Source organism: Prunus mume, linkage group LG2, assembly GCF_029339155.1.
Source record: "Prunus mume cultivar Tortuosa linkage group LG2, ASM2933915v1, whole genome shotgun sequence".
NCBI lineage: Eukaryota > Viridiplantae > Streptophyta > Magnoliopsida > Rosales > Rosaceae > Prunus > Prunus mume.
In genome coordinates, this window is record NC_142699.1 from 26,879,094 (window position 1) to 26,892,816 (window position 13,723).

Consider the following 13,723-nt stretch of genomic DNA (forward strand, 5'->3'; position numbering starts at 1 on the left):
TATGCAAACATCACACAATTGGGACCACCATCCTCCCTCCCTTTACATCTTTCAATTTTGTTTTTTATTATTAAGTTTTTTCGGCTTTTCAATATTCCATCTAATTCTTAATAAAATGATAATTCTACCTTCTGCCTCTATTTATACCCTCCTCTCATCTTCTTTCTTTTCCATCAAACCCTAGCTCACTGCCTAGCAAATTAAAGGCCCCCCTTCTCTCTCTCTCAAAATCTTTCAAAATCTCTCTAGTCCTGCTCAAAGGAAGGATCATGAGTATTGTACATATTTTCTTATCATGCATTTGTAGCAGTTGAAGCTGCCAGCATGATCTTAACCTCCCTATTTTGGTTAGGGAAGATCAGATCATGTGGCAGTTTCACCTGTTATTGGTAGCATGAGATCAAACCCTAATTCCCACATAAACCTTTGCAATCCCTAGATAAAAGGTATGTCACGATCTTCAGTTTCTCAATAAGTCGACGGTATGTATGTCGGTTTTTGTTGTGGTGTTAATTGGTGTATTGATTAATTCAGCTAATGTTTATTTTTTATTTTTTGTGGGAAAGCTGCTCGGAAATGTCAGCTGTTTGGGGTTGTTAGGGTTTTGAATGACAGAAACTGTGTGTTTCCACGCAGTTCGATGATTTCAAGATCCTCATCTGGCACTTCGGGCATTGAGCCACGGCTACCGAGCAAACCTGCCGTACTCTTTTTGATTATTAGTCATACGGCCTGCATCAAGATTTCATATGTATGTATGCATATATGTGTTCATGATTTTACCATGAATTTAAGGTTTTCCATTCACGGTCTGAAATTCGATGTGCTTGCCTGAAATTTTTATCTGAGTTGGAGGTTCCTAAATTTCATCCATGTTATTGACTGGGGATTAAGCCCTAGCTAGGTTATTACATTGGCTAGGGTATGGAATAGAATCATAATTTTTCTAGAGAGAGAGAGATGGGGCAGTGAGGTGGACTATTACCAGTGTGTTTTCACGGGATGTTGCAGGAAAAACAACTTTCTGAGGGCTTTTTTATTTGTATAAATTTAATGTCATTCAACTATATAATTAACATATGGTCTTAAATTATGTGCATATAATTTACACTTAATATTGACATATTTCATGAGATTGGGTCCAATTTTATTTCTCAGAACTTCTTTCTAAGGTGATGAAACTGCTTGTGAGATATGGGAAGACTTTAATTGAGAATGGGAGTAATGAATTTGGACCATTTGAAGATTCTTTATTTATTAACCAAAAATACATAAAAATAAATAATATTTCTTAAGGATCTGGTTTTCTGAGCTCGTTGCATGTTACAATATATATCTTCCTTTTCAGCTTATAGGGTTATGATGGCACAAACATACTTGCTTTACATTTCTAGTATATATTGTTTCAAGTTCTTATTTCCTCTCTATAAATTAAATATATACCATCTTTTTTGGTCTGAAAAATATGTATACCATCTGAAATTGAATGTAGAAGACATCTGAAATTGAGTGTTGAAATGAAACCATGATTTTAATTTGCTCTCTGTGTATTAATTCTGTGGCAGTTGGGGGATAATGAGACAAGTTATTTGTATTCTGACAATAATATTGGACCAGATAAGTACAGTACAGGCAGTCATTTAAATGCTCACCTTCTCAAATTGAGAATAGAATATGAAGCCATATGGCTTGAAGTACCACCTTCAGGCTTCAAAAGGACAAATATATAATATATATATATATTTTGATCACTTCATATCATATGCAGACGAGACACAGATCAATTCTGGCAAATTTGGATTCTCAGTAGAAATAATCTGTGAGATTGGCTGTGTCTGTTTCCTAAGTGTGCAATGTGATAGCAATTGATGATGTAATTTCTCAACTGTGATCCCCATGTGAAACCCTTCAATAGTTTCCAAGTTTCATAGTATAAATGTAATTTACCATCTCTCTCTCTCTCTCTCTCTCTGAAGAGTCTCTGTATGTTGGTTGTTGGACTTTGGGCCCTCTCTTTTGATAGAATGCATAAATGGAAAAGATTCCAAAGAGTTTTCAGTTTCCCTGAGAAAATAAATAATCTAAAACGTCACTTTGTTTGATTCTCCCAACTCTTTCCACAGTTTTTCATATGTCAATTATCATTCATGAGAAGGGAAATAATCAGATGGGTGATTAACTAGGTTGAATTTGTCACATACCAAATATGTAGATGCTGCAAGCACTTGAGCCACCATTGGTAGCAACGCCTTCTTAGTTGCATTCTGAGTAAAAAATGATCCAGAGGGCAAGGTTTCTCCAACATTAAGAAGCTTAGCACAGGTCGATGATTAATCCTTATATATATTAGTCTTTTTTAATACAAGCGATAAGGGAGGGGGGTTTCTCACATACGCATGTACCATGGTGCCATTGAGGGTTCGAACCTAAGTTCACTTTAGATTAATGGGATATGATAGTGTTGATACAGTCTTCTGATTAAGTTGAAGAGATTTCATAAGGTTTCTTGATTTCTAACTTTGATCTGCATTTTGAATGTTCAAGGAATTTATGAATGTGATTTTAAGATGGACAAATTAATGTCATATGAAAGGGAAATGATATGTATAAATACATAAACTGAAACTATTAACACTAGTTAATTATCTTGTAAAAACTTTTCAACCAAAAGTTAAAATGTCTCTGCTGAGTTAATTACCAGAAGAAGAAGTAAATGCTGGAAATGGAAAAAAGGTGGTAGCATCATAACCAGAATTATAAGTGGAGAAGATACCCAAATCTCTACACTAGTTGTTGGATGAGTCTTGTGAGAGCAACAAAAGACAAAAAGATGACTGGATGTACAAAAATACTTGAACCACCACTGATGTATACCTGACACAATAAAAGAAATAATGCAAGGTATAATGACTGATTTTAAAATAAGAAAATTTAATTTCAAAGTGAGAATTTGCATTTCATCCACTATTATCAAACAAGTAACATCCTTCATGACATGTATTTGGGAATTTGTTTGTACTGGAAATCAAATATAAATTGAGTAAAAGAACCAGGCGTGATGACTAGTCCTTCCCATTAAAAGAATGATACTGCATTTGTCCATTTCATCCAGTAGCAACAAACAACCACATTTACCATGTCAACTATCAATTATGCTAGCACTTTACCCCTGCAGATTATGATTGACAAGTGACAACCCATCTTCAACCACACTAACTACCACTTTAATTATCACTGCTGTAATTTTCAATAGTTGTAGTTTTGGATTACTTCTATCGGGATGCCAATGTAACAGTATCTCAAACCACTCACGCACTGTTATATAAAAAAATTAAAACGAATGATAGTGCATTTTCAAAAAGTTAAAACGTATGATAGTGCATGATTAACTCAGGATGTCGACAACATCCTAGTGTAGGCAATAAGTTATTTTTTTGGTTTAACCAGTGTAGGTAAGTTACTCTCGTAGTTTTGGCTGCCCTTACGAGCTCAGATTGTTTGGTCGTGATAGCAATTTATTGCTGAGTAACTGGTAAATTGCAGAAGGAATCGCAGTTAATAACTTGCAATTCTTCTCATTCATTCTGAGATTTATTGCCAATTGCCCGAAATGAGAAGCAAAAATATTCTGATAAAGGCGTTCCTCAGTAATATCATCATGACTCTCGAAGTCATGTGCGTAGCAATACCAAACCAAATACGAGTAGTGGGGTCCTGAGCTAAGCCTTGGCTAAACCTTGGAAATCTTAATGCCATAATGCCTTTCAAATCCTCCTAGTTCAGATTGTTTGGTCGCGATAGCATTTTATTGCCGAGTAACTGGTAAATTGCAGAAGGAATCGCAGTTAATAACTTGCAATTCTTCTCATTCATTCTGAGATACTTCTCCAGCAAAACTGCCAAGACTGGTAGTTTTGCGAAGTATCTTTGAAGACTTGAGCATAATTTTCCTACATATAAATTTGATTGATTAATTAACATTTCTTTACAGAGGCTAGAACTGATAAACTTTCCCATAATGGGGGTCTACACTGCAAGAGAACAAGGACCTGCTACCTATGATCAAAGAACTCTAACGCTATAACCACTGATCTAAGTTGAAATACCCCTTCTTTCCTGCTAGGTTAAACTGGAAGACCTTGAACCATGCATGAATGGTCCATATACGAAGAACGAATCTAACAGTGAACGATCTTATGATTGCAACATCGTTTATGGCTAGCTCGTTTCGGCAACCAAACCATCAATCCTCTTCTACTTCTAACAGTAAAACATTACTCTCTTTACATTCTCCTTCAAGGCTGGCAATGGCCGGACCCCAGTCTCTCCTGCAGCCCGTGTACCCTTAGCAGTATGACCAGTAGAGCCATTCTCCTGCATATCTGGCTCCATATAGAATCGAGCACGGAAAGCAGCCAAATGTGCATAATATGCTGGAGGTACTGCAAAAGGAGCCACAGAATTTGGTCAATCTAACTACAACTTTTAAAGCACATAGTTGAACTTTTTGCAGCTAGAATCCTAGTCTGTCATGGCTTTGCATTCTCTGGAGTAATGATTGTTCGCAGCAAAAAATTATTCAGCAACATAACAAGGGTAGAAGACTGGCTTACCAACAGAGACGGAGCGTGTGCACCTTGCATATGTGTAACAAAGGTTGTTTGTCAATGACTGGATTCCATCAGCAGTAAAATTATTCTCATCCCAAAGAACATGGTAGTGAGCCGGACGACTTGTCCCCTGCCATATGAGATAAATATTTATACATTCAACCTTCAAAGATTTTAAGAATATAACGATTAGCAAAAGAAAAGATATGCAATTAATCTTTGTTTATAAGATGACTATATGGGTACAACCATATCTTATTAGAAATTAAGATATCATCATTCTCAAAACCTTCCTCTTTACCCACAGCTATGAAGCAAAAGCTATGCCCAGAGAAAAGAGAACGAACTTTCCCAAGGTAGGACTAAAAGTATTATATAAAATTTAGGATCTATTAGAAATTCTATGCCCCAATCACTCTTTAGAAAGAACCTTCTAATGAGTTGTTGGGCTTGCCCATAGATCAAACTGTAGAATCTTATTCTCACCCATTGCATGCCTCACTTGATCGCAAAAGTGAATTTTTGAAACATGATTGTTTTAGACTTCATGGAAAATGGTTTCAGTGAGATGCATTTATATGTTTGTAAAAAGATGAATACAATTTGGTACCTGAATACCAGCGTGACTGCAGAGATAAAAATCAAACTCTGTCGGATGACAAATCTTAGTATCAACCACGGTGCCTGAAAATAATAAACACATAGAGCACGGAACTCTCAGTATCAGTACAAGTCAGTACAGCATGAGAGACAAAAGTTTTCATGATAATTGAACTTTACCAGGCAATATGTTCCCACTCTTGTCTATGCTGCTTCTGTCCCTATGGTTATTAGCAAATAATCGTGTGTGGTGCCGTTTTTGCACCACAATGAAAGTCACTGGCGGTTGATAGTTTGGTTCCAGCGAAGCACATGCCTGTATGGAGATTACTTATCAATGCAACAGAAATTTCCACTTCTATCTCCAATAATCTGATACTAGTGATAATCACTTCTCACCTTCCGGATTGCATCTAGCTCATAAAGTAGGACTTGATAAAATTGCCCTTCACTTACACCGTCCCTGCTCAGAATATTTGCCATTAAAATAAGAAAAAATCACCACAAAATAAGGGGGGAAACAGATCCATATATCTCACATCAGGAGTTGTCACGAAAGAAGCTAGATCAAGGGTAATCTGAGTGTTTGTTAACAACATGAAGTACCAATGTCAAATTAAGTCATGCATACACCAGCAATAGGTATACAAGACATTTTACCTGTAAAATATAATCCTTAATGGCTTCTGCCCTGTTGCTTTCCTAAACGAAACCAGAAGATCCCTGGACAAAAGAGAACATGATATTGAGATCGAATATTAACACCTTCAAAAAAGAGTAAAATGCAACAACTTCCAGCATGGAGTTGCATTGTGTGCAAGCAGAAGATCCAAGGAACAAAATGGGTTCACAAGAGTGGTGGGCAAGCCATGGATGCTACAAGCAAGTAAGAGGGCAAAAATGATGTAGACTAGATTGAGAGAAGAAGTGATTGTAGAGTTCACATACCTGATCATGCCACCACTGACTGTGCCACGAACAGGGTCCTGCCATGTTTTATACAAATCTTGTATGAGTTCTTGTCTGTGAGCTTGAGCGCAGACTAATCCGGCATATTTGGTCACTTCAGGCCAGTCCTGGGAAGCTACTACCTGCATAAGTACAAACATTCATTAGCAACAAAGGTTTCAGCATATATTGCAGAAAGAAGTTCCAGGTAGTAAAGGCCTTTACGGCAGCGATTGAGGGGCTGGAATCTTCTCCATTCTCAGGGTGAGTCACATCTGCTCCAAAGATTATGGTTGGTATATCACTGACTAAAGGTATCCTGCAGCTTATAGCATCCAAAAGAACAGTATTTCTGCCGCCCATCTGCACAATGGATGGATCCAAAACGCATCAGGATTCAGTCATTATTGGGACAAAAATGATAATTTCCATTCGAAATAAATAGAAAAGGTTTACAATGACTCCACAAGAGGCAATTATTTTTACCATATATATGAAATAAGAAAATATAAATAACGAAACAGTATGCTGTAATTCTCAAACTAGTGACTTTGTCTCAAGTCATATGCCATAAAAATCAGCTCATTCATGCTTAATGGAGTCGCATATAGTCCAGGAATTTTCCACGTGTAAACTGATTGTTGTCAAATCACCTCTCATAGTTAATACATGACGAGTGAAATGAACTTGAAATTTTGTAGCATCATGTATTCATAATATTGTGAAATTGAACAAACCTTCACATTTATCTTCAGGGACACATTAGCCAAGTACTGTTTGCTGATCTTGAAAACATGCTTCGTGAGACAGCATTGTGATATTAAACCAAGATCTGTTTCGCATATTCGCTTGATATCACCTAAATAGCAGAATCATGTTACAATTGAATATGCAATTCCAGATCTAGTCTTAAGTTTAAAGGTCACCTTTGAGCATATCAAGCCAAAGGTTAATAAACTATACTAAGTGTAAGCACCAGCATAATGGCATACCATACAGGGACCCATTGTTGTCAGGCAAAATGGCTAGTAGGAGCTCTAAATCTTTTCCTTTAGTTTTGTTCATGGATGCATGATAAACATGCTTCAAAGCTTTCTCTACTTGCTCAGGCCTGGCATTGTAGATTGGAATTACAGGTTCTGGATTAAATTCCTACAAAACAAAAAACATATTTATAACCCAAATGTTTGATCTAAAAACATGCAGATATGACAAAATAGAAAACATTTGCATTAGGAAAAAAGAAAAATACCATTCCAGATACTTGACACATTTGAGCAAGTTCATTACAAAACCCACGCGCGACACTCTCTTGCACACTCCGTGAAAAATTAATACAAGCCCACCGGCTGACAGTCATTCCATTAATCATTTTCTGCATCAAACCAAAAAATCAGTAGTAGGAACCATGTAAGGAAGAGATTATGACTGATAAAACCGTACAATCCCTAAAAAGATACTGGAGGAAATTATGAAATGAAAACTCTTAAGCACAGTAGTCTGGATTGTAACATAAAGGTTTTCATACAAAAACAGAGTCATTACATTCAGAAAAGCCTAAAGGTAGCCTAGCAAAATATTAACAAATATAAAGAAGTGACTGCAGTAGATAAGTGTGGTACCTTGTTCATCATATTCCACTGACCAACTTGAGGCAAACAATTCTTTTCTTTCCCAGTTTCATGATATTTCAGCTGCAGGTAAGGGTGCCATGAGATGGTCAACATATATTCTTTTTTTTCTTTATAACAACAATGAGAATATTTTCTGAATTAAAACATTTAACAAAAAGTTGTATGAAGAGGGGCAGCATACCCAAGGGGCAGGAAGAATTCGAGCCTCAACTGAAGCTAGCTTTTCACTGATTTTGATTCCAAACTCCTTCGCATAAGGGTCTTGGTCATACGCATTGTGTTGAACAGTCTGTTTGTGTTTTAATGTCAAAAGGATAAATTAAAATTTCTACGAGCATAATCATGACCAACAGGGTAACATAGTTTTAACAGAAATCATCAAATTACATTATTTAATATAAACATAACTACACGTATATTTGGTTTATGGTGTTCGATTTTTTCTCTTAACAGCCTGCACGTAGGCTCCAGAAATATGAGTGATTACCTAAATCTTTAAAAGACTTACCTGCAGGATGTCATTTTCACGATCCCTAGGTCTTTGACATGTAACTTTTAACAGAGCGGTAATTTGCTTCTCATTCAACCTTTTTGTATATCGTTGCCCCTCAACAATTTTGCAGGCCTGCAGAATTGTAAAGTGTGTAAATCCCCCATAAGAAATTTGGAAAGGAAATTGCAAGTAAATAATCACTGGGAAGATGAGATTTTTTTTAGTGACCATTACTGACCTCCATGGGTAAGTAATTTGCCTTCTTCTGATTTCCAACTTGAAGGCAAGGAAGGTGCCCTTGTTGAATGGTGAATCCATACATCTCCTGGAAGTATTCAATTACTGACTTCATGGTCAAGTTCTCATCAACAGGAAACCTGAACAAAGATAGTGTCAGCAAATAGAACACTAGCACAATTCGATCAAGAATGCTATGAAAAAAAAAGGATTCTACATTATTTTCTGGCTTTGCATCCTATCAAGGAAAAGGGAGAGAGAGAGAGAGAGAGAAGAGAGAGAGAGAGAACGCTTAGAGAGGGAAAGAGTTCAGAGGAAAATGGAAAAAGATTGAGTACAAGAACAATAACCACTAGACCTGACAGCAAAATTTAAGCTAGAGCTGCTTCAAACTTACACAAGTTCTCTTGTAGGTTGAGATGTCAATCCTGACACTCGATACTTTCTTCGAACACTCCCTCTGTGTGTAACTTCAACTTTCACTCCTCTAAGAGCCTTTTTAATCTGGCCAACATTTAAAAGTGACATTTTAGATTAAATCATATGGTATGAGAGAAAAACACATCAGCAAATAATTAAGTATGAAGTACCTTTACACGGTCGGAATCAGACAATGTCCTAGATAATACATCTTTGCCTAGAAGCTGGGCAACAAACTCTATTACAGGGAGAGGCTCAATAAATGCAGCTGAAGCCATATCTACAAATGATGAAAATAGAGGAATAAAACATGAGAGAGATCATTTGAGACAATCATTTGAAACAACATGAGTAATTTCCTTTCAAAAATTCAAGTAACTTCAAATTACTTACCAATATTGAGGGAAAGACCCATTTGAGTAGGCCTTATACTTTGATAAAATCCGCACCACGACTCCAACCCCTCACCAAGCCGTTGTGGTGTTCTGATATCAGGTGAAAAGAAGGATCTCCCAATGGGGCAGTACCTTCACCAAATGAAGACTTGGTGAGAAAAATAATAAATAAATTCAATCTGAAGTAGAACGTAGCAGTCACAAATTCTGTAATAAATTATACCTTTTATTTGAGAGCTCTCTTAATACAATGTCAAGAATTTGGAGCGCTTCCTGGGGAGCATCAGCACACTTACCGGCCAGAAACTGTCCCAGATGATGCATGTTTGCTCGTGCAACAAATTTAATCACCACTTTATAGTCTCTTTCTCTTCTGAAATATTATATACAGGTAATCTAAAATTAATTATTTGGACATTATAATGATAAAATCCAATTACTCGTCATGTATTCGAAGCGCTATAGAAAATAGAACAAAATAAATTTCTTTGACTTCATTGTCTCTCATTCATTCATGTTAGATATTATTATAATCCAATTGAGTCTTTAGATAAAAGCATAGAGGGGAAAATGAGGCATGGCGTGAAACAGAAGGAAAAGGGAGGCAATGTCCTTACTTTCGGCCATTGATTCCATCCGGTTCATCAACAAGCTTAATGTTGAACTCCTTCCAAGCAAAGGGCAGCTCACCAGCAGTGTACAGACTCTTTCTACCATCATAAGCAGGCAGTCTCATTCCTAAGTCAGATTCTTTGTACAATCTCACCAGTTCAGCCATGATGGCTCTGTTCACACTTCTTGATGCAACTTCGGGAGTTATACAAACCTGCAAGAGTCAGATCACTGATGGTGAAAAGGCAAAAAAACATTTAGAACAAAATTGAAGGCCAAATTCAAATATCATAAATGCTATTCGAAGAAAAGGACAGGATGAAAACAGTGCTTCTTTCAATTTCTTCTGCAATTGAACAGAAATGCGAAAATAAACAACACCATCAACATAATGAATGTCAGATTAAGGGGCCCAAATATTATGACAGAACGGAAACACCAATTCAATTTTTAGTACAGCACATTATTATAGAGGTTTTTTGTGAAAATAACCCATCAAAGAAAAGGAGCTTACATCATAATGGTTCAAGTCCTTCTCTGGTAATTCTGCAAAGAAATGGTTGGCCTTTACAATACACTTTATCCCAACTTGTCCAAAACCAGGCCTACGAGCAAAACTCAAAGACTTGCTCGAAGTAGGAAAGCCCATCTCCATCGAACACGAGTTGCCACCATTTTCCACATACCCATTTGGAGTACTAGCTACAGGAGGACTAGCAAAGCTTGGTGAGGCAGGAATATGAGCCACAGTGCAGTGCCGTGAACTCGGTCGCATACAAACATCGCCTTGATCAGATTTCCGACCACCTCTACCCCTTCTTCTTCCTCTGTTTTTTGTTGGAGGTGAAATTTGGTTATGGGTTTTGGGGTTGTGAGGTTCTTGAGGCGGTGGACCTTTGCCATTTTGGGCAGTCTTAGGTTGCTTCTGAACTGGGTTCACCGGGTTCTGTAAATGGGTTTTGATCACAAGGTGTTGCTCTGAGCTCTCTTTCATTTTTCTTATAGGCATGTTGCTTTGCTAACAGAAACTGAAAATACAAAGCACAAGCACTTGTTCAAAAGGATAAAGCTTCACCAGATGGCACAGGAACACAATGTCTTCCTTCCCTTCTTGTCTTTCACTCAAAATTCTCCCACAGATTTAAGACTAATTCCCCTGGAAAAACCCAAAAACAAATAGAGAAAAATTGCATGTCAGCTTAAAAGGGAACCCAGAAAAATTCTAAAACGGTGAATAAATGGAAATTAAAATGAGATTTCAATTTCATCAGTCTCATACGCAAAGTAAAAAAGTAAGGGTAAATAAATGCCCAGCCTTTGCTTTTTTGTTGAAGATTATGACAAGCATTACTATTCCTTTGCAAAAACAGAAAGTTCAACTATTCACCTCTGTTTCAGCAGATTGACCGCTTAAAAAAATACATTACATATACATACAAAACTGAATACCAAAATCCAGAAAGAGCTACAGTTTCCTCTGACTTGTAATTTGCAGAGCCATTCAGTAAAGAAGAAGAAGAAAAAGAACAAATTAAATAAACAATCTCAAAGACCTGCCAAGAAGAATCATACAACACGAAATCCCAAACAGAAAGAAAAATCATAAATGCAGAGACAAAACAGACTATCACCCAAAACCCAAGTCTTCCTCTCCTCCAGTCTAGATGCTTCCATAAGCAGCCCAATGCCCATGAATCGTTTAGACAATGTCAATAACAATATTATAGTAAATAAGTGAACAGAAACTCGAAAACTGGAAATACCCAGTAGACAAAACCAGTGTCTTGAGCCTGTCTGGTACCCAAAACTGAAATTTTGATAAAATATCACATAAGAATGAATAGGCCCAAGCAGATAAAAACATAGGAAAAAACATTTATATCTCAAATGAAATATAATAATAATTTAATTTGTGTAGACAGATTTGAGAACCTTATGACTGCAAAGGAAGGCAGAATAAAAACACTCAGAAGAAAACAAAAATCAAGAACATATCCAAAGAGAAGGAATAAACATTGAAAAGGGCAGTAAAATCACCATCCGAAGGATACCCAAAATTAATGCCACGGAGAAAGAAAGTGTATTAAATACCACGAAGTCCAAGAGAGGCCAAAAGAAACAAGGCTCAAAACTTCACTCACCAACCAACCAGCCATTTAAACTGAGCAGCAGCAACTATGGACTAGCTAGGAAGCACCCCTCTTTTCGCAGAACAATAACTGATGAGAGCTAGCAAGCAGTTAAGAACTCACTGAGTCACTCTCTCAACAAACAAATCAAAGCAGTGATCTTCGAAAACAAAAATAAAAACTGGAGGCTTTAAAGTTGTAGCTGCCAAAGAACGTGAAGTGATTAAAAGGGTACCAAAAGGGGGGAGATTTAAAAGAAGGGTTGTGTGAAGATTCAGATTTAGATAGAGAGAGAGAGAGAGAGAGAGAGAGAGAGGGGAGTGATGAGGATGATGATGAATCTTTATACACGCATGCAAGTGCTTTTGGTGTTTTCTTTATCACGTGTAAAAGGCTTGTGAGGCCCTGCGTCTTTGCTTTTAAATATGGCTTCTTTCTATCTCTCTCCAAATACTAAAAGAAACCCGTCTCTGTCTCTCTCTATCTCTTCAGTTTGGGTTCTGTTCTGGACCAACAGCGCAGCCTCGGGGACGTAGCAAAAGACCATTTATTGTAAAAAGAAAGAAAACCAGAGCTAGAGAGAGAGAGTGTGGAAGGGTAATTAGGAGGAAATGGGTATGCGTCCAAAAGAGCACTGAGTATTTATAAAGGCAATCATACACAGAAGAAGAATAATTCGAACTTGCAGTCCTCTGTTCTGCAGACTTCTCCATTTGTGCTCCTCCCTTCTCAGTACCGCTACTGTCTAGTCCCTGTTTGATTTTGTAAATCTCCCATTTTCTCTTAAGTTATTAATCTTTTTAAATCTTTCATCTTCATTATTATTTTTATCTGTACATGTGATGTTGTTTTTTATGTACCCACAAGAACCACAACCACAACTTCCCACTGGCTTTTGCTTGGCTTAATGCTTTGGTAAAAGACTATGACAAAGCCTGTAACGCTCCATTCTATATACATTTCTATGGGGATGAGATGAGATGAGACGAGATGAGACGGGACTTGGGTCCACCCACAGCTTCTTCTTTTTTTTTCTGCTTTTTCTGCGGTTTGGAGTTTGGATCTATTGCTCTGATTCACTGCATTGGTATCCACCTTATTCAGCTGTTCACTTCATGGGGGCCTAATATTTTTTTTTTTTTTTTTTTCCTCTTTCCTAGAAAGTGTGATATGATTTGGCAACTACCGTTGCATTTAGGGGTCTGCCATATGTTCCCTATCCACATCTTCCCTATTCATGTATAAAGCACGATATTGAAATCTACATATTTTATACTTAAAAGGTATAAGGGTATTTTTGACATTTTATTTTTCAAATAACCTAAGGTATTATATTATCGAACTGTCAATGAAAGCAATTGAATAAGTGAAATCATATTTTGAGCATTTAAAAAAAAAAGTAAAATCATATTTGAATGTGTGGTTTTAATTGACTACCAAACAACCTAGCATGTTACACAAACATCCTGAAAAATGTGTTTTACCATTACTACTATGTATTTTACTATGTTATATTCATAATTTTATGACACAATATTATTTTATTTTATTTTAGAGAAATTTTGGAATTTCGTTCATAATTCAACTAAAAAAATCACTAGTCACAAAGAACCATTATAATTACTGAGAAATCCAACATCAATAT

The 13,723-nt window shown here is 36.7% G+C and overlaps 1 protein-coding gene and 1 long non-coding RNA gene across 3 annotated transcripts; one reads left to right on the forward strand and one right to left on the reverse strand.

Moving 5' to 3' along the window:
* The first annotated feature begins 130 nt into the window (after nt 1-130).
* On the forward strand, nt 131-2,051 carry LOC107880440 (uncharacterized). Its single transcript, XR_001677293.2, has 2 exons — nt 131-446; nt 567-2,051. It is a non-coding gene; the product is annotated as an uncharacterized LOC107880440 (long non-coding RNA).
* A 1,894-nt stretch (nt 2,052-3,945) lies between these two features.
* Nucleotides 3,946-12,474, reverse strand: AGO10 (Stabilizer of iron transporter SufD / Polynucleotidyl transferase). Of its 2 annotated transcripts, none has more exons than XM_008226002.3 (22): nt 12,091-12,474; nt 10,464-11,105; nt 9,955-10,163; nt 9,561-9,710; nt 9,336-9,469; nt 9,113-9,222; nt 8,920-9,026; nt 8,524-8,662; nt 8,301-8,417; nt 7,974-8,081; nt 7,781-7,852; nt 7,411-7,533; nt 7,151-7,310; nt 6,896-7,017; nt 6,384-6,521; nt 6,159-6,301; nt 5,871-5,933; nt 5,610-5,673; nt 5,391-5,526; nt 5,221-5,294; nt 4,614-4,740; nt 3,946-4,442 (listed from the first exon to the last, which is right to left on the reverse strand). In XM_008226002.3, the coding sequence occupies exons 2-22, from the start codon at nt 10,956-10,958 to the stop codon at nt 4,261-4,263; spliced, it is 2,973 nt and encodes a 990-aa protein (XP_008224224.1). In that variant the 5' UTR covers nt 10,959-11,105; nt 12,091-12,474; the 3' UTR covers nt 3,946-4,260. The 2 variants fall into 2 exon arrangements, with proteins under 2 accessions (XP_008224224.1, XP_016647825.1); XM_016792339.2 differs by lacking the exon at nt 12,091-12,474 and adding an exon at nt 11,581-11,797.
* Nucleotides 12,475-13,723: the final 1,249 nt, after the last annotated feature.

Excerpts from the sequence above, each read along its gene's own strand:
- AGO10 (XM_008226002.3), bottom strand. The coding sequence starts at position 10,958 with ATGCCTATAAGAAAAATGAAAGAGAGCTCAGAGCAACACCTTGTGATC. Across the intron at positions 7,534-7,780 it reads AGTGGAATATGATGAACAAG|AAAATGATTAATGGAATGAC; the intron begins GTACCACACTTA and ends GGTTTGATGCAG. Across the intron at positions 4,741-5,220 it reads GCAGTCACGCTGGTATTCAG|GGGACAAGTCGTCCGGCTCA; the intron begins GTACCAAATTGT and ends CTCATATGGCAG.